This window comes from Haematobia irritans, chromosome 2 (assembly GCF_050003625.1).
Source record: "Haematobia irritans isolate KBUSLIRL chromosome 2, ASM5000362v1, whole genome shotgun sequence".
Taxonomy (NCBI): Eukaryota; Metazoa; Arthropoda; class Insecta; order Diptera; family Muscidae; genus Haematobia; species Haematobia irritans.
Genome location: NC_134398.1, coordinates 220,977,574 through 221,004,134, shown reverse-complemented (window position 1 = coordinate 221,004,134; position 26,561 = coordinate 220,977,574). Strand labels below are relative to the sequence as shown.

At 25.6% G+C, this 26,561-nt stretch overlaps 1 protein-coding gene across 4 annotated transcripts in view; it reads right to left on the bottom strand.

The window, feature by feature from the left end:
• The window catches only part of spir (spire type actin nucleation factor), a 247,795-nt gene extending 221,532 nt beyond the window's left edge, over nt 1-26,263 (bottom strand). For 3 of the 4 annotated variants that reach the window (XM_075297497.1, XM_075297500.1, XM_075297499.1), the window contains exons 1-2: nt 26,188-26,263; nt 20,148-21,573 (exon numbers count right to left, since the gene is read on the bottom strand). In XM_075297497.1, the coding sequence (XP_075153612.1) occupies nt 20,148-20,985 (838 nt within the window). In that variant the 5' untranslated portion in view covers nt 20,986-21,573; nt 26,188-26,263. Of the gene's footprint in view, nt 1-20,147; nt 21,574-21,713; nt 21,829-26,187 lie in introns of those variants that run through there. The other variant, XM_075297498.1, reaches the window with a different exon arrangement.
• Between the last annotated feature and the right edge of the window lie 298 nt (nt 26,264-26,561).

Genomic DNA, 26,561 nt, shown 5'->3' with positions numbered 1-26,561 from the left:
AAAAGTCGTCAAAATTTTATTTCTATAGAAAATTTTGTCAACATTTTAGTTTTATAGAAAATTATGTCACAATTTTATTTCTATAGAAAATTTTGTCAACTTTTTATTTCTATAGAAAATTTTGTCAAAAATTTTATTTCTATGGAAAATTTTGTCACAATTTTATTCTATAGAAAATTTTGTCAAAATTTTATTTCTATAGAAAATTTGTAAAAAAATTATTTCTATAGAACATTTTGTCAAAATTTTATTTCTTTCGAAATTTTTGCCAAAATTTTATTTCTATAGAAAATTTGTAAAAAAATTATTTCTATAGAAAATTTGTAAAAAAATTATTTCTATAGAACATTTTGTCAACATTTTATTTATATAGAATATTGTGTCAAAATTTTATTTCTATAGAAAATTTTGTCAAAATTTTATTTCTATAGACAATTTTGTAAAAAATTTTAATTGTATAGAAAATTTTGTCAAAATGTTATTCCTATAGAAAATTTTGTTAAAATTGTATTTCTAAGAAAATTTGGTCAACATTTATTTCCATAGAAAATTTTGGCAAAATTTTATTTCTATAGAAAATTATGTTAAAATTTTATTTCTATAAAAAACTTTGTCAAAATTTTAGTTTTATAGCAAATTGTGTCAGATTTTAATTCTATAGAAAAATTTTTCAAATTTTTATTTCTATAGAAAATTTTGTCAAAAATTTTATTTCTATAGAAAATTTTGTCACAATTTTTTTCTATAGAAAATTTTGTTAAAATTGTATTTCTATAGAAAATTTGGTCAACATTTATTTCTATAGAAAATTTTGTCAAAATTTTATTTCTATAGAAAATTTTGTTAAAATTTTATTTCTATAAAAAATTTTGTCAAAATTTTAGTTTTATAGAAAACTGTGTCACAATTTTATTTCTAAAGAAAATTTTGTCAAAATTTTATTTCTATAGAAAATTTTGTCAAAATTTTATTTCTATAGAAAATTTTGTCAAAATTTTATTTCTATAGAAAATTTTGTCAAAATTTTATTTCTATAGAAAATTTTGTCAAAATTATATTTCTTTCGAAATTTTCATCAAAATTTTATTTCTATAGAAAATTTTCTCAAAATTTTATATCTATAGAAAATTTTGTCAAAATTTTATTTCTGTAGAAAATATTGTCAAAATTATATTTCTTTCGAAATTTTCATCAAAATTTTATTTCTTTCGAAATTTTTGCCAAAATTTTATTTCAATATAAAATTTTATCAAAATTTTATTTCTATAGAAAATTTGTAAGAAAAATTATTTCTATCGAACATTTTGTCAAAATTTTATTTCTAAAGAAAATTTTGTCAAAATTTTATTTCTATAGAAAAATGTGTCACAATTTTATTTCTATAGAAAATTTTGTCAAAATTTTATTTCTATAGAAAATTTTGTAAAAAAAAATTATTTCTATAGAATATTTTGTCAACATTTTATTTATATAAAATATTGTGTCAAAATTTTATTTCTATAGAAATTTTGGTAAAAATTTTATTTCTATAAAAAATTCTGTCAAAATTCTATTTCTCTAGAAAAATTTGTCAAAATTTTATTTCTATAGAAAATTTTGTCAAAATTTTATTTCTATAGAAATTTTGCTCAAAATTTTATTTCTATATAAAATTTTGTCCAAATTTTACTTCTATAGAAAATTGTGTAAAAATTTTATTTCTATCGTACATTTTGTCAAAATATTATTTCTATAGAAAATTTTGTAAAGATTTTTATTTCTATAGAAAATTTTGTAAAAATTTTATTTCTGTAGAAAATTTTGTCAAATTTTATTTCTTTAGAAAATTTTGTCAAAATTTTATTTCTATAGAAAATGTTTTCAAAATTTTATTTCTATAGAAATATGCATATGTTGTGCATATTTCCCACTACAAATTTTTCCAAGAAATCTTTATGGGAACTTTCATTTCTCCGGGAATGACAGGAAACAAAAGATCTTATAGTTTCCCATAATAATTCTTTGAAATCGAAATATTTCAATTGCCATCTCTTGGACACACATAAATCAAATTAAACACTTTAGGCAAGCAAAGAACCAAAACAAATGATCAATGCATTGATCACTTAAAGATTGAATAAAATTCCCACCGATGATTCTATTGGCATTTTGTCGTTTCCTCCTCATCTGGGCCCTAAAAAGAAATGTTCAAAGCTTTCAGTTGAGGTTCGAGAAGAAATAGAATCATTGGCTTAATGGGATGACTGTATGAGAGAGATCATCTGATCTTACAATGAAAATCATTTCCGTTCCTTGGCCAACTCATAAAAACGGTTATGGCATTTTTGCCTGACGGTTCTCTGTCTGTTCGTTGAGAACCATGGCAATCGAGCTGTTATTATGGATAAGCATTGCATGAATGAAGGTGGAGTTTGAATGGGCTATAATCCATAATAATGAAATAACCATTAATATATCACACAATGATTCTCACACACTGGTGGTGAGAAAACATTATCTACCGGCAAAGTGATAGGTATCACAAGAATATGCAAGTTGGCCATTTGTTTAGGCTCTAAAAGCGAAACATAAATGACTGGACAAACATATCGTAGGCAGTTAAAGATGGACGGAAGGACAGACGGACTTAAAGAATGAGTAAAGTTCTGGTTTTTTGTTCTCCATGGATTTCGGTTAATGCATTAGTTCTTGTGTAATCAAAACGAGTTGATGTGAAAACGTGCGTATATAGAGTTTTATACAATATTTTCAATTGATATGAAACCGAATTATTGAAACCGGCAAAGATCTAAAGAGAATTACTTAAGTAGCTTGAACACTTGTGGTGTGTGTGGCCAGCCAGGGGCAAGGTAAATCTGTAGGCGAGTAAATGTAATAAAGCAGTTTGATTACATCTTGGATACACCATTAAGTAACATTTGGAATTTTCAGAAGAAACCATTTACATGGCTATAAAATATTATGGAAAACCATTAGGAAAGATTTAATTCCCACAAGTCGGAAAATTGTAATAAATCAATATTCAATTATAGAGAGAGAGGGAGAAAATTATAAAACACCTGAAATTAATCGCAGTACTTGGTCGTCACATACTTTTGGAGGAGTGAAGCTAACATCTTTCTATTACCAGGAATCCTAGAAAAAATTCCTAAAAACATTCAACGCATCCATTAATTCTTCATCATAGATTACTCCTTTCCCTAATGAGGTGAGAGATTTACAAATAACCAATAAAAAACTTTAATGATTTGTTAAAAGCTTGAACAATTATTGCTAGTTTTGAAAATTGACACCTTTTTAACCATCACACTTACAAAAAGGTACAAAAGAAAACACAAAGTAATAAAAAGAACTACATAACCATGAAATAGTTCCTACAATGGAAAGCATTGAAAATATTGAAAAGTAAATCTTTAGAAACAATTGTCATGGGTTTTAGAAAAGGAGAAACAAAGAAGCCGCTGTTAATTTGAAAGGTCTACACTTGCTAAGACAGAGTTTGTGTTTGGTTGGTCTATTGGTCATAAGAATAGAAGTTTTATGATCAGGGACCACCACCAAAGTAACATTCATGGAAAAGCCAATAGCCATAGAACAATGCACTAATGCACAATTGCATCGCAAGCCACCATCATCGTCAGCGTAGATCCCCTTGTTGATGGTCAAATAAATATTTGATGGTAGTAGCTGCTTCGTGGTAATCTATCACTTGCCTCTTAGCCAGTCACATCTCAACAACAATTAATGATGACTGCTGCTAACCATGGGGTGGAGTAGATATGTTTCGACAGGCTTTCCAAAACAAAAAATCGAAACGAAACTAGAAAAAAGTTTGAAACTGAAAAACTCTAAGAAAGAAAAGCCAAAATTAATAGAAAAACAAGAAATTCGAAAGGTGGGGAGGCAATTGCTTGGGTGGCTATTGTGGCCACCACATTTCCAACAAACTTGCCATGTGTCGATAGATCAGCAAGCAGCGCCAGCATTAGAGCAACCTGTGCTACGAATTGAAAATTTTGTTGCTCTATGTCTATGGGGGGAGGGACACAAAGACCAAAGGCATCAACAACCAGCTCTAGCAACCTGAAGAGTATGTCCAATTCCCATGTAAAGTCCCCACTACAATGACTATTTTCGGATAGGCTCTCTCTCTCTCTCTCTTGCTCTATGATAAATTGGCAACAGATGGCAGACAAAAAAAAAATCAAACATACAACGACCATTTATTCTTTCCAAACAATGGCAAACTTATCCATTTTACCAGATAACCCATATACGAGGATCGTCTATGGGTGACCAATTTCATATGATTTGTGGGTTTTCATAAATCAAAGATGAAAGTTTAGCTAAGAAAAATATTTGGATTTTTCAAAAATTTACATAATTTTACCACGATTTTCAAAATTTCATTGAAACTGCATATTGAAAAATTTTGTCAACATTTTATTTCCATAGCAAATTATTATCAAAATTTTACTTCTATAGAAAATTTTATTTCTATAGAAAATTTCTATCAAAATTTTATTTCTAAAAATTTTTATCAAAATTTTATTTCTATAGGCATTTTTTTTATCAAAATTTATCAAATCTATAGAAAATTTTGTCACAATTGTATTTCTATAGAAAAATTTTATCAATTTTTTTCTATTGACAATTTTGTACAAAATTTTATTTCTAAAGACAATTTTTATCAAAATAGTATTTATATAGAAAAGGTTTATCAAAATTTTCTTTCTACTGAAAATTATTAAAACTTTATTTCTATACAAAATTTTGTCAAAATTTAATTTCTATACAAAATTTTGTCAAAATTTAATTTCTATACAAAATTTTGTCAAAATTTAATTTCTATACAAAATTTTGTCAAAATTTAATTTCTATAGAAAATATTGCCAAATTGCATTTGTGAAAGAAATTTTGTCACAATTTAATTTCTATAGAAAAATTGTATCAAAATTTTATTGCTTTAGAAAATTTTTATTAATATTTTATTTCTATAGAAAATTTTTTATAAAAATTTTATGGCTATAGAAAATTTTGTAAAAATTATATTTCTCTAGAAAAATTTTGTCAAAATTTTATTTTTATAGAAAATTTTGGAAAATTTTATTTCTCTAGAATAATCTTGTCAAAATTTTATTTCTATAGAAAATTTTGTCAAAATTTTATTTCTGTACAAAATTTTGTCAGAATTGTATTTCTCTAGGAAACTTTCATCAAAATTTTATTTCTCTAGAAAAATTTTCTTATAATTTTATTTCTATAGAAAATTTTGTCAGAATTGTATTTCTCTAGAAAAATTTTGTCAAAATTGTATTTCTATAGAAAATTTTGTGAAAATTTTATTTCTATAGAAAATTTCGTCAATATTTTATTTCTACAGAAAATTTTGCCAAAATTATATTTTTATGGAAAAATTTTGTCAAAATTTTGTTTCTATAGAAAAATTTGTCAAAATTTTATTTCTCTAGAACAATTTTGTCAAAATTTTATTTCTATAGAAAATTTTGTCAAAATTTTATTTCTATAGAAAATTTTGTCAGAATTGTATTTCTCCAGGAAACTTTTATCAAAATTTTATTTCTCTAGAACAATTTTGTCAAAATTTTATTTCTGTAGAAAATTTGGTCAAAATTTTATTTCCATAGAACATTTTTGTCAAAATTGTATTTCTCTAGGAAACTTTTATCAAAATTTTATTTCTATAGAAAATTTTGTGAAAATTGTATTTCTATAGAAAATTTCGTCAAAGTTTTATTTCTATAGAAAATTTTGCCAAAATTTCGTCAAAATGTTATTTCCATAGAACATTTTTGTCAGAATTGTATTTCTCTAGGAAACTTTCATCAAAATTTTATTTCTATAGAAAATTTTGTGAAAATTTTATTTCTATAGAAAATTTCGTCAAAGTTTTATTTCTATAGAAAATTTTGCCAAAATTATATTACTCTAGAAAAATTTTGTCAAAATTTTGTTTCTAAAGAAAATTTTGTCAAAATATCATTTCTACAGAAAAATCTTGTCAAAATTTCATTTCTATAGAAAATTTGGTCAATATTTTATTTCTATAGAAAATTTTGTCAGAATTGTATTTCTCTAGGAAACCTTTATCAAAATTTTATTTCTATAGAAAATTTTGTCAAAATTTTATTTCTCTAGGAAACTTTTATCAAAATTTTATTTCTATAGAAAATTTTGTCAAAATTTTATTTCTATAGAAATTTTATCAAAATTTCATTTCTGTAGAAAATTTTGTCAAAATTTTATTTCTATAGAAAATTTTGTTAAAATTTTATTTCTATAGAAAATTTTGTCAAAATGTTATTTCTCTAGAAAAATCTTGTCAAAATTTCATTTCTATAGAAAATTTTGTCAGAATTGTATTTCTCTAGGAAACTTTTATCAAACTTTTATTTCTATAGAAAATTTTGTCAAAATTTCATTTTTCTAGAAAAATTTTGTCAAAATTTTATTTCTATAGAAAATTTTGTCAAAATTTTGTTTCTATAGAAAATTTGGTCAGAATTGTATTTCTCTAGGAAACTTTCATCAAAATTTTATTTCTATACAAAATTTTGTGAAAATTTCATTTCTCTAGGAAACTTTCATCAAAATTTTATTTCTATAGAAAATTTTGTGAAAATTTGATTTCTATAGAAAATTTCGTCAAAATTTTATTTCTGTAGAAAATTTTCTCAAAATTTTATTTCTATAGAAAATTTTGTCAATATTTTATTTCTATAGAAAATTTTGTCAAAATGTTATTTCTCTAGAAAAATCTTGTCAAAATTTCATTTCTATAGAAAATTTTGTCAGAATTCTCCTTCTCTAGGAAACTTTTATGAAAATTTTATTTCTATAGAAAATTTTGTCAAAATTTTATTTCTGAAAGAATTTTTGTCAAAATTTCATTTCTATAGGAATTTTAGCCAGAATTTTATTTTTATAGACAATTTTGTCAAAGTTGTATTACTATAGAAAATATTGTCAAAATTTTATTTCTATAGAAAATTTTTAGAATATTTTGTAAAGCAAATATCTATAGAAAATTTTAGCAAAATATTTAACAATTGTTTTTTTAATTGTATTCCGGTATCCTTATTTCCAATTGACCCTCGGTTTTGATTGGGTATCCTTCAATTGAACTCTAAACAGAGGACTGGATAGCGAAATATGCATTTTCTTTTTTTACCCATTCGATTGAATGAAAAGGGGCCAATGAAGTTTAAGCTTAACTAATTTATTTGGTTTGGTGTACAATCAACAAAGACGACAAGCAATGTTCAAATAACTGCAGATACATGGCGAGAGAAAACAATGCCTGGGGAATAAGAGTTTATACTATGCATAGGAATGCTTATGTGGAGAAAAGGGGAAAAAACGGATATTAAAATTAAAAATTTGAAGGATCATAAAAAAAACTTGGGAGTGAAGATAAGTCTTCTGTCTAAAACCCACATTCGTGGATTGCGGGTCATTTAATACGCCAAAAATACAAACTCCAAAATATTAGGCCGAAAATTTTGATTTTCATGTTATATTGATTTTTGTTTGCAGACCTATTTTATTTTGAACTTGAAATTCCTACCAAAGAATAATATCGTACAAAAGACAAAACTGAAATATGAGACACGATATTTAACGTCTTGATATTTAAAATCCCCCATATTGTATGGGAAATTTTAAATATTCCATTTTGGAATCCCTATCAAACACTTGACAACATTTGTTTGAAAACAAACCAACAATATATTTGCAATTTTACAAACAAATAGAAAATCTTCCAAGAAATTGGAAAACGACAACCAAGCTAGGCATATGGAGAAGAAAAAATATCGCCTCACATTGAAATGATGCCCACCACAATAATAAAAACATAGACCCAACTCAGATTGAATTCAAACTCTTAGGGGTGCTGGACGGAATATAAACAAATAACAACAAATAAAAACACAAACATTAAACCACAATAAAATGAACACGGTAAAGGTCATTCATTCACCATTCGGTCGTTCCATTATTGGTTATTGTTGTTGATCATTGTTTTTATCTCACTGACCCAGAGACCCAGGGAAATGTGATTAAAGTCAAGAAGACAACGATCATTAAATAGCCGTTACAGGGGTACAACGACATTAAACAACAACAATACCTTTTTACGACAATGGACAACACATGGGGCCTTTATGAAAAATTGTCTTGTAATTTTCGGTAAATTTCGTATTTGGAATTTTCCTTATCGCTGCCACCACAAAGTGCAAAGAAATTATTTACTCGGTTTGATTTGATGGCGGAATGACTTCAATCACAGTGTGAGCCCTAGTGGTCACTTTCACTTCAATGAGGAGAAAAGAATTGGCATTTTGCTTAATGTCATACAATGTTGAGATTTTAAAATGATTCGGCCAACTCAAAAATTTTAGGAAATTTTGACAAAATTTTTTAAAATTTACAAAATGAAATTTCGACAAAATTTCCTATTAAAAAGAAATTTTGAAAAAAAATTTCCTTTAAAATGAAATTTTGACAAAATTTCCTATCAAATGAAATTTTGACAAAATTTCCTATACAATTAAATGCTGACAAAATTTCCTATAGAATTGAAATTTTGACAAAATTTCGAATATAAATGAATTTTTTACAAATTTTCTAGACAAAGTGAAATTTTGACAAAATTTCAACTTCCAACAAAATGAAAGTTCTAGACAAAATGAAATTTAGACAACATTTCCTGCACCAATTAAAATTTTTACAAAATTTCCTATACAAAATAAAATTTTGGCAAAATTTCTTATACAAAATAAAATTTTGCCACAATTTCCTATATAACTGAACATTTCACAAAATTCTCCAAACAAAGTGAAATTTTGACAAAATTTCCCATACAAAATGTAATTTTGACAAAATTTCCTATACAAAATGAAATTTTGATAAATTTTTTATCGAAATGAAATTTTGTGAAATTGTTTATAGAAATGAAATTTTGACAAAATCTCCTATAGAAATGAAATTTTGACAAAATCTCCTATAGAAATGAAATTTTGACAAAATTTCCTAAAGAATAAAAATTTTGCGAAAATTTCCAATACAAAATAAATTTTTGAGAAAATTTCCAATACAAAATAAAATTTTGAGAAAAGTTCCAATTGAAATGAATTTTCCTATAGAAATGAAATTTTGACAAAATTTCCTATAGAAATAAAATTTTTACAAAATTTCCTATAGAAATGAAATTTTGACAATACAAAATAAAATTTTGAACAAATTTCCAATACAAAATAAAATTTTGAGAAAAGTTCCAATTGAAATGAATTTTCCTATAGAAATGAAATTTTGACAAAATTTCCTATAGAAATGAAATTTCGACAAAATTTCCTATAGAAATGACATTTTGACAAAATTTCCTATGGAAATGAAATTTTTACAAAATTTCCTATAGAAATGAAATTTTGACAAAAATTTCCTATAGAACTGACATTTTTAAAACATTTCCTAGAGAAATGAAATTTTTAAAAAACTTCCTATAAAAATTAAATTTTGACAAAATTTCCTATATAAATGAAATTTTGACACAATTTCCTATAGAAATGAAATTTTTAAAAAAATTCCTATAGAAATGAAATTTTGACAAAATTTCCTATAGAAATGAAATTTTTAAAAAATTTTCTATAAAAATTAAATTTTGACAAAAATTTCCTATAAAAATGAAATTTTTACAAAATTTGCTATAGAAATGAAATTTTTTTAAAAATTCCTATAGAAATGAAATTTTGACAAAATTTGCTATAGAAATCAAATTTTGACAAAATTTCTTATAAAAATGAAATTTTGACAAAATTTCCTATAGAAATGAAATTTTGACAAAATTTTCTATAGAAATGAAATTTTGACAAAATTTCCTTTAGAAATGAAGTTTTGAAAAAAAATTCCTTTAGAAATGAAATTTTGAAAAAAAAAATCATACAGGAATGACATTTTCACAACATTGTCTATAGAAATGAAATTTTGACTAATTTCCTATACAAAATGAAATTTTGATAAAATTTCCTACAGAATAGAAATTTTGAGAAATTTTCCTATAAAAATGAAATTTTGACTAAATTTCCTATAGAAATGAAATTTTGATAAAATTTCCTACAGAATAGAAATTTTGATAAATTTTCCTATAAAAATGAAATTTTGACTAAATATCCTATAGAAATGAAATTTTGACAAAATTTCCTATAGAAATGAAATTTTGACAAAATTTCCTACAGAAATGAAATTTAGACAAAATTTTCTTTAGAAATGAAATTTTGACAAAATTTCCTACAGAAATGAAATTTTAACAAAATTTTCTTTAGAAATGAAACTTTGACAAAATTTCATAGAGAAATGACATTTTGACATAGTTTCCTATAGAAATGAAAATTTGAGGAAAATTTGCTATAGAATTACAAATTTTGACACAGCTTTCTATAGAAATACAATTTTGCGAATATTTTCTATAGAAATGATATTTTTAAAAATTTCATATACAAAATAAAATTTTGACAAAATTACCTATAGAAATGGAATTTTGACAAAATTGTCGAAAGAAATAAAATTTTGACAAAATTTCCTATAGAAATGAAATTTTGACAAAATTTCCTATAGAAATGAAATTTTGACAATAATCCCCATACAAAATGAAATTTTGCCAAAAATATATATACAAAATGAAATTTTGCCAACAATTTCTATACAAAATGAAATTTTGACAAAATTTCCTATAGAAATGAAATTTTGACAAAATTTCCTATAGAAATGAAATTTTGACATAATTTCCTTTAGAAATGAAATTTTGATAAAATTTCCAATAGAAATGAAATTTTTAAAAAATTTCCTATAAAAATTAAATTTTGACAAAATTTCCTATAAAAATTAAATTTTGACAAAATTTCCTATGAATAAAATTTTTAAAAAAATTCCTATAGAAATGGAATTTTGACAAAATTTCCTATTGAAATGAAATTTTGCCAAAAATTTCTATACAAAATGAAATTTTGACAAAATTTCCTATAGAAATGAAATTTTGACAAAATTTCCTATAGAAATGAAATTTTGACAATAATCCCCATACAAAATGAAATTTTGCCAAAAATATATATACTAAATGAAATTTTGACAAAATTTCCTATAGAAATGAAATTTTGACAAAATTTCCTATAGAAATGAAATTTTGACAAAATTTCCTTTAGAAATGAAATTTTGATAAAATTTCCAATAGAAATGAAATTTTTAAAAAATTACCTATAAAAATTAAATTTTGACAAAATTTCCTATAAATAAAATTTTTAAAAAAATTCCTATAGAAATGGAATTTTGACAAAATTTCCTATTGAAGTGAAATTTTGACAAAATTTCCTATAAAAATGAAATTTTGACAAAATTTCCTATAGAAATGAAATTTTGACAAAATTTCCTATAGAAATGAAATTTTGACAAAATTTCCTATAGAAATGAAATTTTGACAAAATTTCCTTTAGAAATGAAATTTTGATAAAATTTCCAATAGAAATGAAATTTTTAAAAAATTTCCTATAAAAATTAAATTTTGACAAAATTTCCTATAAATAAAATTTTTAAAAAAATTCCTATAGAAATGGAATTTTGACAAAATTTCCTATTGAAATGAAATTTTGACAAAATTTCCTATTGAAATGAAATTTTGACAAAATTTCCTATAAAAATGAAATTTTGACAAAATTTCCTATAGAAATGAAATTTTGACAAATTTCCTTTAGAAATTAAATTTTGAAAAAAATCCTTTAGAAATTAAATTTGGAAAACAAAACAAAAATCCTATAGAAATGAAATTTTCACAGTTCCTATAGAAATGAAATTTAAAAAAAATTTCCATTAGAAAAGAAATTTTGAAAAAAAATGATACAGAAATGACATTTTCACAACATTTCCTATAGAAATGAAATTTTGATAAAATTTCCTACAGAATAGAAATTTGGGAAATTTCCTACAGAATAGAAATTTTGACAAAATTTCCTATAAAAATGAAATTTTGACAAAATTTCCTATAGAAATGATATTTTGACAAAATTTCCTATAAAAATGAAATTTTGACAAAATTTCCTATAGAAATGAAATTTTGACTAAATTTCCTATAGAAATGAAATTTTGACAAAATTTCCTATAAAAATGAAATTTTGACAAAATTTCCTATAAAAAGGAAATTTTGACTAAATTTCCTATAGAAATGAAATTTTGACAACATTTCCTATAGAAATGAAATTTTGACAAAAATTTCGTATAGAAATGAAGTTTTGACAAAATTTCCAATAGAAATGAAATTTTTAAAAAATTTCCTATAAAAATTAAATTTTGACAAAATTTCCTATAAAAATTAAATTTTGACGAAATTTCCTATAGAAATGAAATTTTTACAAAATTTGCTATAGAAATGAATTTTTTTTAAAAATTCCTATAGAAATGAAATTTTGACAAAATTTGCTATAGAAATGAAATTTTGACAAAATTTCTTATAAAAATGAAATTTTGACAAAATTTCCTATAGAAATGAAATTTTGACAAAATTTTCTATAGAAATGAAATTTTGACAAAATTTCCTTTAGAAATGAAGTTTTGAAAAAAAAATCCTTTAGAAATGAAATTTTGAAAACAAAAAAACCTATAGAACTGAAATTTTTGAGAAAATTTCCTATAAAACGAAATTTTAAAAAAATTTCCATTAGAAATGAAATTTTGACAAATTTTCCTATAAAAATGAAATTTTGAAAAAAAAATTCCTTTAGAAATGAAATTTTGAAAAAAAATCATACAGGAATGACATTTTCACAACATTGTTTATAGAAATGAAATTTTGACTAATTTCCTATACAAAATGAAATTTTGATAAAATTTCCTACAGAATAGAAATTTTGATAAATTTTCCTATAAAAATGAAATTTTGACTAAATTTCCTATAGAAATGAAATTTTGACAAAATTTCCTATAGAAATGAAATTTTGACAAAATTTCCTACAGAAATGAAATTTTGACAAAATTTTCTTTAGAAATGAAATTTTGACAAAATTTCCTACAGAAATGAAATTTGCTATAGAATTACAAATTTTGACACAGCTTTCTATAGAAATACAATTTTGCGAATATTTTCTATAGAAATGATATTTTGAAAAATTTCATATACAAAATAAAATTTTGACAAAATTACCTATAGAAATGGAATTTTGACAAAATTTCCGAAAGAAATAAAATTTTGACAAAATTTCCTATAGAAATGAAATTTTGACAAAATTTCCTATAGAAATGAAATTTTGATAATAATCCCCATACAAAATGAAATTTTGCCAAAAATATATATACAAAATGAAATTTTGCCAACAATTTCTATACAAAATGAAATTTTGACAAAATTTCCTATAGAAATGAAATTTTGACAAAATTTCCTATAGAAATGAAATTTTGACAAAATTTCCTTTAGAAATGAAATTTTGATAAAACTTCCAATAGAAATGAAATTTTTAAAAAATTACCTATAAAAATTAAATTTTGACAAAATTTCCTATAAATAAAATTTTTAAAAAAATTCCTATAGAAATGGAATTTTGACAAAATTTCCTATTGAAGTGAAATTTTGACAAAATTTCCTATAAAAATGAAATTTTGACAAAATTTCCTATAGAAATGAAATTTTGACAAAATTTCCTATAGAAATGAAATTTTGACAAAATTTCCTATAGAAATGAAATTTTGACAAAATTTCCTTTAGAAATGAAATTTTGATAAAATTTCCAATAGAAATGAAATTTTTAAAAAATTTCCTATAAAAATTAAATTTTGACAAAATTTCCTATAAATAAAATTTTTAAAAAAATTCCTATAGAAATGGAATTTTGACAAAATTTCCTATTGAAATGAAATTTTGACAAAATTTCCTATTGAAATGAAATTTTGACAAAATTTCCTATAAAAATGAAATTTTGACAAAATTTCCTATAGAAATGAAATTTTGACAAATTTCCTTTAGAAATTAAATTTTGAAAAAAAATCCTTTAGAAATTAAAATTGGAAAACAAAACAAAAATCCTATAGAAATGAAATTTTCACAGTTCCTATAGAAATGAAATTTAAAAAAAATTTCCATTAGAAAAGAAATTTTGAAAAAAAATGATACAGAAATGACATTTTCACAACATTTCCTATAGAAATGAAATTTTGATAAAATTTCCTACAGAATAGAAATTTGGGAAATTTCCTACAGAATAGAAATTTTGACAAAATTTCCTATAAAAATGAAATTTTGACAAAATTTCCTATAGAAATGATATTTTGACAAAATTTCCTATAAAAATGAAATTTTGACAAAATTTCCTATAGAAATGAAATTTTGACTAAATTTCCTATAGAAATGAAATTTTGACAAAATTTCCTATAAAAATGAAATTTTGACTAAATTTCCTATAAAAAGGAAATTTTGACTAAATTTCCTATAGAAATGAAATTTTGACAACATTTCCTATAGAAATGAAATTTTGACAAAAATTTCGTATAGAAATGAAGTTTTGACAAAATTTCCAATAGAAATGAAATTTTTAAAAAATTTCCTATAAAAATTAAATTTTGACAAAATTTCCTATAAAAATTAAATTTTGACGAAATTTCCTATAGAAATGAAATTTTGAAAAAAAATTCCTTTAGAAATGAAATTTGGAAAAAAATCATACAGAAATGACATTTTCACAACATTTCCTATCGAAATGAAATTTTGAATAATTTCCTATACAAAATGAAATTTTAACAAAAATTTCCTATAGAACTGAAATTTTTAAAAAATTTCGTATAGAAATGAAATTTTGACAAAATTTCCTATAGAAATTAAATTTTTAAAAAAATTCCTATAAAAATTAAATTTTGACAAAATTTCCTATAAAAATTAAATTTTGACAAAATTTCCAATGGAATGAATTTGTAACAAATTTATTGCAACTTCCTCTATTTAATATTTAATTAAATAGAGTATGCTTTATTGATTGCAATATATTTGATTAATTTTCCTTTCAATATTCTTTATGTAAAAATTTCTAATTTTATACAAAGAAACCAATTTAAAACGGAGAAAGTAAATCTAATTAGTAATTTTCCGGTTGGCAATTTTCTTCTCGTTTTTGCATGCTGTGCGATTAGAATACAAACTATGTATTTACATTAACAGGAAATTATCTTTGATAGTGAGACATTAAATTCGTTTTAAACAGGCTAAGCTATTGGTCTGTGCGCATGCTTAGATCACTCGTATGACGATTTCTGATACCGTTTATATATCTTGTTGCTCTCTGTCTCTCTCTCGCTCTTAGACTAATGAAGAGTTTTGGGTGAAAATGTCTTAATTTTGCTATATTTTTTTCCATATGCACACATTATTTTATATCATTTGTATATAGTTGTATTATTTACAGATTATTGTTTACTGTTGCGTTTTCTTTTAAATAATGACGGGATCACATGATCAAAATTTATGTTTTTCCGGTTTTCATTTTGTATAAATTACCATTTAATTTCTATAATGAGACCTGTGCCAGCCAGCATTTCTTTGAGCAGCCAGCAAACGGCCTTCCTCAAATAGAGGAGGCTAGTAAGTATTTTGCTCGGAAGAAGATAATAAAATGAAAAAATCTTTTCTTTGTTTTTTGTTTCCTTCATTTTATTTCAAAGTTTTATTGCACATGCGTGCAAGTTTGTTGTATTTTGATTTTGTATTTAAACCACAAGAGGTCTGTTCATAGTCGCCCAGTGTAACCAAAACACGCAGCTCATTTACGATGGTATTCATTTTATAATTTTGGATAAAACAAGAAACAAAACCAAATATTAACTTGTTTTTTTCTTTTTATACAAAAAAATTTGTGGGTCTTATCACAACCAGACAGAGACACCAGTGGTCCAATGGAGCATATTCATATGGGAGTCTCTGAAAATGAAAGTCTTATCATATCAAATTGAAAGCAAAAGTGCATAGGCTTAGGCTCAATGAATGGATGCTGTTGCATGAATAAAAATGAATCCGAAGGCCAATATCTTGGCATTATTATTGTCCCCGTTTTTCGTTTTCTTTACAAATCACAGAGGCGAAAAACAAAGCCCAAATTAAGCTAAATCTCATAAATCTTTTTCATTTTATTTTCTTCTTGTTTGTCGTGAAGAAGCCAAATGAAGGAAAATTTCTGTAAATACCAACCACTAAGTGTAATGCAATCAATTCGCTTCGCAACAACAACCAAAGAAGAGGAATGACAACATTCACAATAAAAATCAAAAACATTTATCATAAAAAGGGAAAGGTGTTGAACGCAGCGGGCCAATTTATATAGGGGGGTGGGTTAAGAAATATTTTGTTGACTAGATGGCTATATGCCCCCCGTTTAGGCCTTTGTTAAAGCCCTAAATTTATGATAATTTGTATTCTTAATTGTTTGTTCACAGCATTTGTGGGAATTTAAGGTTTGAGATTTTTCTCTTTTTTTTGGGAGCGATAAGAAAAAATTTTTGTTGATATATGAAACTTGATTTTTTTTCAATTAGTATCAAATTCTTTTTAGATGAAAGTGATAGTTTTTATTTGTTGATCTTGATGAAGAAGCTTGAGAAAGGTCAATAGTAAAAAAAACATAAACAACAAAACACCTGTTTGTAAATATTTCACATAGGGGCCTCTTTACATATTTTAAGATATTAATATAGACCGTTTGGGCTAGAAATCTTGTACAAAGCAAGATATGAACAAATTTAACGCTTGTTATTCAAACAAATAGCATTGGGAAATTAACCTAATGACATTTTTCTCACAATTATATTTTTATAAAAAATTTAAATTAAATTTAGTTCTATAGAAAATTTTATCACAATTTCATTTCTATCGGAAATTTTGTCAAAATTTCATTTCTATAGGAAATTTTGTCAAAATTTCATTTCTATAGGAAATTTTGTCAAAATTTTTATTTCAAAAAGTAATTTTGTCAAAATGTCATTTCTATAGGAAATTTTGTCAAAATGTCATTTCTATAGGAAATTTTGTCAAAATTTTATTTCTGTAGAAAATTTGGTCAACATTATATATCAGAAGAAAATTTTGTCAAAATTTTATTTCTATAGAAAATTTGGTCAACATTTTGTATCAGTAAAAAATTTTGTCAAAATTTTATTTCTATAGAAAATTTTGTCAAAATTTTATTTCTATAGAAAATTTTGTCAGAATTTTATTTCCATAGAAAATTTGGTCAACATTTTATTTCTATAGAAAATTTTGTCAAAATTTCATTTCTATGGAAATTTTGCAAAATTGCATATCCAAAGGAATTTTTATCAAAATTTTATTTGTATAGAAAATTTTGTCAAAATTTCATTTTTATAGAAAATTTTGTCAAAATTTCATTTCTATATGCAATTTTTGCAAAGTTTCATTTCTATAGAAAATTTTGTCAAATTTGTATTTCTATAGAAAATTTGTATTCCTCTAGGAAATTTTGTCAAAATTTCATTTCTATAGGAAACTATGTCTATATTTCATTCTATAAGAAATTTTGCCAAAATTTCATTTTTATAGGAAATTTTGTCAAAATGTCATTTCTAAACGAATTTTTTTTTCTAAATTTTATTTTGTATAGGATTTTTTTCAAAATTTCATTTCTATACAAAATTTCGTCAAAATTTTATTTGAATAGAAAATTTTGTCAAAATTTTATTTGAATAGAAAATTTTTCCAACATTTTATTTGTATAGAAAATTTTATCAAAATTTAATTTCTATAGAAAATTTTGTCAAAATTGTATTTCTATATAAAATTTTGTCAAAATTTGCATTTTTATAGGAAAATTTTCTCAAATTTTTATTTCTATAGGACACTATGTCAAAATTTCATTTCTAAAGGATTTTTTTTCAAAATTTTATTTTGTATAGGAAATTTTGTCAAAATTTTATTTCCATAGAAAATTTTGTCAAAATTTCATTTCCTAGGAAATTTTATTGAAATTTCCTTTCTATCGGATATATTGCCAAAATTTCATTTCTTCAGGAAATTGTGTCAAAATATCATTTCTATAGAAACTGCAAAGTTTCATTTCTATAGAAAATTTTGTCAAAATTGTATTTCTATAGAAAATTTTGTCAAAATTTGTATTCCTCTAGGAAATTTTGTCAAAATTTCGTTTCTATAGGAAACTATGTCTATATTTCATTCTATAAGAAATTTTGCCAAAATTTCATTTTTATATGAAATTTTGTCAAAATTTCATTTCTATAGGAAATTTTGTCAAAATTTCATTTCTATAGGAAATTTTGTCAAAATTTCATTTCTATAGGAAATTTTGTCAAAATTCCATTTCTATAGGTAATTTTGTCAAAATTTTATTTTGTATAGGAAATTTTTCAAAATTTAATTTCTATAGAAAATTTTGGCAAAATTGTATTTCTATAGAAAACTTTGTCAAAATTTGTATTTCTATAGGAAATTTTCCGCAAAATTTCATTTCTATAGGAAACTATGTGGAAATTTCATTTCTATAAGAAATTTTGTCAAAATTACATTCCTATAGGAGATTTTTTCAAAATTTAATTTCTATAGGAAATTTTGTCAAAATTTCATTTTTATAGAAAATTTTGTCAAAATTTTATTTCTATAGGAAACTTTGTCAAAATTTCATTTCTATAGGAAATTTTGGCAAAATTGTATTTCAATGGAAAATTTTATCAAAATTTCATTTCTATGGACAATTTTGTCAAAATTTCATTTCACAATTTGCATTTCTATAGGAAAATTTTCTCAAATTTTTATTTCTATAGGAAACTATGTCAAAATTTCATTTCTAAAGGATTTTTTTTTTTTTCAAAATTTTATTTTGTATAGGAAATTGTGTCAAAATTTAATTTCCTAGGAAATTTTATTAAAATTTCCATTCTATACGATATATGGTCAAAATTTCATTTCTTCAGGATATTGTGTCAAAATATCATTTCTATAGAAAATGTCCTCAAAATTTAATTTCTATAGAAAATTTTGCAAAATTTCATTTCTAAAGGAATTTTTATCAAAATTTTATTTTGTATAGGAAATTTTGTCAAAATTTTATTTGTATAGAAAATTTTGTCAAAATTTAATTTCTATAGAAAATTTTGCAAAATTTCATTTCTAAAGGAATTTTTATCAAAATTTTATTTTGTATAGGAAATTTTGTCAAAATTTTATTTTTATAGAAAATTTTGTCAAAATTTTATTTGTGTAGAAAATTTTGTCACAATTTCATTTCTACAGGAAATTTTGTCAAAATTTCATTTCTATAGGAAATTTTGTCAAAATTTCATTTCTATAGGAAATTTTGTCAAAATTCCATTTCTATAGGTAATTTTGTCAAAATTTTATTTTGTATAGGAAATTTTTCAAAATTTAATTTCTATAGAAAATTTTGGCAAAATTGTATTTCTATAGAAAACTTTGTCAAAATTTGTATTTCTATAGGAAATTTTCCTCAAAATTTCATTTCTATAGGAAACTATGTGGAAATTTCATTTCTATAAGAAATTTTGTCAAAATTACATTTCTATAGATTTTTTCAAAATTTAATTTCTATAGGAAATTTTGTCAAAATTTCATTTTTATAGGAAATTTTGTCAAAATTTTATTTCTATAGGAAACTTTGTCAAAATTTCATTTCTATAGGAAATTTTGGCAAAATTGTATTTCTATGGAAAATTTTATCAAAATTTCATTTCTATGGAAAATTTTGTCAAAATTTCATTTCTATAGAAAATTTTGTGAAAATTCCATTTCTATAGGAAATTTTGTTAAAATTTAATTTCTTTAGGAAATTTTTCTCAAGATTTCATTTCTATAAGAAATTTTTCTCAAAATTTCATTCCCATATGAAATTTTGTCAAAAATTACTTCCATTTAATTTCACTTAACTTAGTTGAAAAATATTTTCTCATTTTTTCGAAAATTATTATATCAGATTGTGCGATTTGATAGCTAACACCGCCTTCTGGAGAATCGTAAATTAGATTCCTTATTGAAGGGACCATATGAAATCTCATTGTTATTGAGCCACAAGCATATGAAAAGATTTATTTTCTAAATTATTTGCATCATTTTTATTACTTACCACTTTGTTCGGCTTCTTGTTGCTGCTGCTGGCGTATTGCCTCTTCTCGTTGCTTACGCTCTACCACACTCCAACTACAGTGGACACTACCATCACGATGTAAACTCACATTGTCCATAGATTCGGGAATTTCCAAATCATTGAAAATATGACGTTTACCAGTGGCAGCCACCTGCCGATACAGAGATGCAAATTGATAAATTAAAGCCCAAGCCTGCTCTTCGGAGAGGGGAGCCTTAAAAGATTCCAATATATTTTTTACATTGACACAATCCTTTGGATTGCTACAATGATAAATCGAAGGCGGGGGCAAAGGAGGTGTAGAAGAGCTTTTGGGATCTTTACCCACAAGCGTTGTGGTAGAATTCGTGCAGGATGTCTCATTTACTTGCAATTCTCGGGTTTTAGAAAGCAAAAGCTCCTCATTGGCACTATCCGGTGAGGTTGAAAGAAATCCCTCCTCAGCATCAGATATTTGCAATAATGATGGAGATTTTTTGGTATTGCCATTTATGCCACTGCCATTAATGGTTTTGGCTTTAGAGGTGTTATTGCTGTTATTGGAATTCATAATTTTGGTATCGATGATATTGTTGGCGTTATTACTGTTGTTGTTGCTGCTGCTTGAGCATTCATGAGCGCCTGCGTCATTTATCTTTGCATAGGGCCTATTATCTGAAGCTGTCGATTCTGTTTCTTGGATGGGTGGTGAATATCCATCTACTCCTCCACCCTCATCAATGGTATGATCTTTGCCAACACCATCATTGCTGTTGACAGTCTGTTGTTGGTGTGGCTTAATTTGATCACCAAATATTTCCTGGATTTCTGTGGTCATTTTATTTTGACGATTGTTGTCTCGTTGCGGTGATAATGAGATGGAGAGTCGTTAAGGTTTAACAACACAAAGGTTAGCACTTCTGGGAGAAGATACTTAAAACATTCGCTTATAAATGAAGACACAATGACAAAGACGACGACACTTGGTCTCCATTTGAAGACACTGGAGTTGCTTGCTTTTCAATTTCAACACAGTACCATATAAATTTTCATGATAAATTTAAAACTGTTTGCAAAATTAGTTTAATTCTTTTACAACAGTGCCACTTGTTTGCGTGGTTGTTGTTCTGCGTTTTTTTAGCTTTCCGGATTATTTTGTTTTTGTTTTATTAGGGTGAGTATGAGAACGGACGACAATGGGGGTCACACAATTTCAATTTGATGTCACAAAACAAGACGATGGATGGAACGCAGAACGTAGACGTAGTTTATTGAAACGCGTTACACACATAAAACACGAACATTAAGAACGTACATTAAAAAACCAATTTGATTTGTTTGTCGTTGTTTTTTTGTTTTTAATTTTCTTATTTGATTTAATACCACAATGGATTTTTTTCCGATTCACAATTAGTTTGACAGTTATCTGAAAGTGAAGAAAAAACGAGAGATATTCCAATAATGAGATTTAATGATTGCTATAGGTGTTGTTAACAGTCATTATTAAATGGTTTGGAACTTATTATTTGTTTTAAATTATTTGCAATTTTTTAATTTGTTAATTACTTTCACACTTTTGAAGCTTCCGTTAATTGGGATTACTTCGAGTGTTATGAGAACAGAGCGGGAGAGGATAGATAGACTTGACACTAGTTTGTTTTGATTGATCTTAGTAGAGTTGCCAACCCTATAAATACAAGGATAAGCGTTTTTCAATGTACCGTTTGAGTTTGACCCCTTCTTCAACTCAAACTGGCTTTGCAAATTGCTTGCCTTCAACAAATTCTCCAATAAGTTTGAAACATTAAAATTAATTTCAAATGGAGAAGTTGAGTTAATAAGGCATTGTAAACTTGTTCCTAATGGGTTGAATTCTACTCTTTTTTTTTCTCTTGAGAACGCGATTTTCTCAATAATTAAACCGTAACATTACCAGTTTTAGATTACATTATCGGGCTAAACAGACCTTATTTGACGGTTACTTCGCGTTAGTTATATTTCTATTCTACTTTTACAAATTTATATTAATTTGTTAAGAGACGACTAAAAGTTGCCTGTTATCGGAGCCATATATATCGAAATTAGTCATTTTCATATGTAAATAGGTGTATTTGCACACTTTTCCAGTAAAAAATGATGCTGTTTTTTTTTTAGAAAAATTATCGAAGAATTATAAGATAATCAACTAATAGATGATCCGTCCTTCTCCGCATTCAAATTGTTACAGAAATGAATTCTGTGACATCTCGTTTTGTGTATTTCGTAAGGAAACAAAATCCTCAAAATTAATGGTGTTTTCTTTTCTCAAAAAGTGCTTTGCCTTCATTTTATATGTACAGAATCCGCATTTCTAAAATGCTGCCGGAAACCTAAAAACATGCTATCATTTTAGCGGGCAGAAAGGAATTCAAAGGAGCAACAGGGCAATCGCAGCACTCTCGTTTGTCGGCAGTGCTGAAAATGCCCGTAATTTGCCTCTATACGAGACACTAAAGATTCGAAATTCGAAACCTCATCGTACTTTTGCCTGTTTGTTTTAGGCAAAGAAAGTGCGCATTTTTTACAAGAAAAGAAAACACCATAAGTTTTGCATGTTTAGGTTTTCATCACAATTTTTATATAAATTTTTGAATATTTATTTTAATAGTGGTGTAGGTTAGGTTAGGTTATGTGGCAGCCCGATGTATCAGGCTCATTTAGACTATTCAGTCCATTGTGATACCACAGTGGTGAACTTCTCTCTTGATTTAGTTTATTTTTACCAAACATGAGAACATTTTTCTTATTTTAATTATTTTTTGCTTACTTTAACGATGTGAACTAAAAATGGGAAAAACAAATAATTCTACTGAATATAAAAATAGTTCAAATATTTCTAAAATAGGTGACGTTTACTGAAATTGAATTCAAAAGTACACACTTGACTTAAATTTTGTCTGTCTAGAACTTTATATAGCGCTAGACGCTTTAACAAATTTTGAATTCCAATGCTTTCTTCCGAAATATATTTTATTAAACAACAAAAAAATTGTTAATTCCAAAAAAATGTTCTTCAATGTGACAAAAATTATTAATTTATTTGGATTATGTTATAATTACTAAAATATTTTAGTTAAAATTTTCAAATAAAAACCTACATTTTCTTTCAAAGTGGGTTCACTTTTTTCTGGGTGTATAATCCTTAGTACTATGTTCGTTTCTGCGAAAAACCAATATCAACATGTATCACCGAGAATATGGCTCCAAACACAGGGATTTTCAATTATTTTTGCGAAATAATATGCCTGCCTATTTTTCCGCTCGAAAAAGCTCCAAACAAAGATATTCCGCGCGAAACTTTCTTATATGGAGTATAACTAAACTTTCGCTTGATGCTGCAATTATTATAACATTACTAGAGAACCAAATTATAAGGGAATATAAATATTACCAATGCTGTTTTAGTGGTAAATCTAAATATGAAATATGATTTTTTTAGATGTTCACAGGTGTTCGAAATTCTTAGAGTAATGTATTATTTTTATTTTAGAATTAGGTTTTAAATTAGATTGTTAAATTATAATTTGCACAATTGGAATTTATTATAACTAATTTGTAATCTTTGTGCTGGTTAGGTTAGGTTATGTGGCAGCCAGATGTATCAGGCTCACTTAGACTATTCAGTCCATTGTGGTACCACATTGGTGAAATTCTGTCTTATCACTGAGTGCTGCCCGATTCCATTCTAAGCTCAATGACAAGGAACCTACATTTTATAGCCGAGTCCGAACGGCGTTCCACATTGCAGTTAAACCACTTAGAGAAGCTTTGAAACCCTCAGAAATGTCACCAGCATTACTGAGGTGGGATAATCCACCGCTGAAAAACTTTTTGGTGTTCGGTCGAAGCAGGAATCGAACCCACGACTTTGTGTATGCAAGGCGGGCATGCTAACCATTGCACCACGGTGGCTCCCTTGTGTTGGTTAAGATATTTATATAAAATTATTTTCGTAGTATTTTGCTAACCGTCTATTTTTGGCCTATAGGCTTTCACAATAAAAATTATAATAAAGAGTTTTTTCGGGCAAATACGTGTTTACGGAAAAACGATAATACAATTTACAAAGCAGTTTTGATATCAAAATCGGTATTCTTGTAAACATCGCTTTCCAAGTGTTTAATTTCCCAATGATTGGCAACACTGTTAATCTTATAGGTTGACACTTGTTTTATTTTAATAACTGTAAATCTCTTCTCACGTGTCTAAAAAACTATACCAAACAATAATTCGCAATCAGTATAAGGTGTTTGTGTGTGTGTGCATATGTGTGTGTTTACACAAGGCGCCACACAGAGGAACACTAACATTAAACGTGAGTAAAACTAAGCCACCATGATAGCCCATGGCAACCAAACAAACAACGGCAAAAGCAAAACGAAAACAAAATGTAAAAACACGGCGAGACTATTTAAACAACAACATAAAAAAACAATCAACGTCAGATGCAACATAATAATTATTAGGTGCAGCAAACACATACACTGGGTTTGTGTGCACATTAATCCTACGCATATACGCATTTAGCTAAAACATATCAATGCTCCCCCTAACAAAAAAAACAACAAAAAAAGAAACGGTGATATCAACACAGGTGGTGGCAAGTATCTTCTCTTCTCATGCTCTGTAATTCACCAAAAAAAATACATATAAACTGGTTCCCTCATATTGCACTGAGTTTTGCGGAGGTGCTCAAAACGCTGCTTAGAACCCGTTTGGCACCATTAACAAGCAATGAATAACAGGTAGTTGTGGCAGCAGCAGTTTATGTACACTAATGCACTGTTCAATTTCTTTTTTATTTAGTTTTTTTGTTGTTGCTGTGAATCCTTTTATATTTTGGTTGTAAAAACATCAAGCAGTATATTTATGTTATACGTCCTGTCACTTGTTGTTTTGGAATTGCATTGAATTCACATATTTTTTTATTTTGGAAAACAATTTTTAGTCAGGGGCTTATATCTCTGGTATCTTATCTTTTACTTTAGTGGGTTTGGATTTTTATGCACTTTACATTTAATTATAATTTCTCTTAATGATTATTTAATCCCCGTTAAAAATTCTGTTATTTATCATTCCACAAGCTCTCATTAGTGTTGCACTTGATTATTGTTTCACATTTCCAATTAGAATTAGGCTTCGTAATTTTTCTATTTTTTACAGATACATATTCACTTGTGGCAATATACAATCAACGTCTAAAGAAAGTATATACGCTCGTTAATGAAACTATTCATTAATATCAATGCATTAGTTTTATTAAAAAATAACTGAAAATTAACATTAATTTTTTTTTTGGAAAAATAGAAGTCACTTAAAAAAATTTAAAAGACATATTCGTATTTTGTTTGATTTCCAATTGGCTGCTTTCAATATCTATCGAGATGTTTCCACAAAGGTTCTACTGGCTTGAGGTTCAACGATTGGGGTTATAAGCAAAGTTTTAGAAACACTATCAACTACTTTCGGTGCATATTATGCACTCTTCGCTTATAAACGGAAAATTGGATTCACTTGGTTTTTCTGTAAAATTGTTTATGTTTGTTATGGTTTTCATATTTTTTTTTTTGTGAAGATTCAATGCAAAGATCTTTTGAGATAGAATTTTTGTAAACTTTCTTTTTACGCTGACTGTATATCAGGTGGTTCTTTATAACTTTATGTTTCCTCTTTTGTTTTGTTAATGCACCATTAAGCGTAACATCACCACTAGTGTTGTATTTTTTGTTTATTAATGAATCCAAAACCTTTTTTATATCTCACATTGGTCACTAATGGAAAGGGATATGCCGTTTGTTTTCATTCATATATTATATATCCAATGTTTATATGGTATATTTGCCAAAATGATTGCCTTCTTTCCAATCCATAATCGTAAAACATTACAATTCTTTTATGTTTCTTGAACATGCGGTATTTCATAATTAACATAACAATTAGTTATGTATTTCAAACAACACTTTGATGCCATTCATATCTATGTTTGATAAACTCAACTTACAACACTAATAAACGAATAAGCTTTTGTAGCTGTCGCTATACTTCCGTACTATCATGATAACGTCACGAAATTCAGTCTCAAACTGAATTTGAAAATACTATGCAACAAGGAGAATACCCAAAATGTTGAAAGAGTAAGAGAGAGAGAAAGAGAGTAAAGTTTTTCATTCGACTCATAGATTGTTGTTGGTGGCCATTCGGCTGTTACGTTTCTCTGGAAACACAAGCAGAGGCAGTGATGAGCAAGTGAATATTTCAGTGGAAACACAGGCAGAGACAGTGATGAGCAAGTGAATATTTCTCTTCTTATTATTCATTGTTCATATAGAGCAAACCCCTAAAAAATGATCTAAAAAGTATTTTGCTTCCACATCC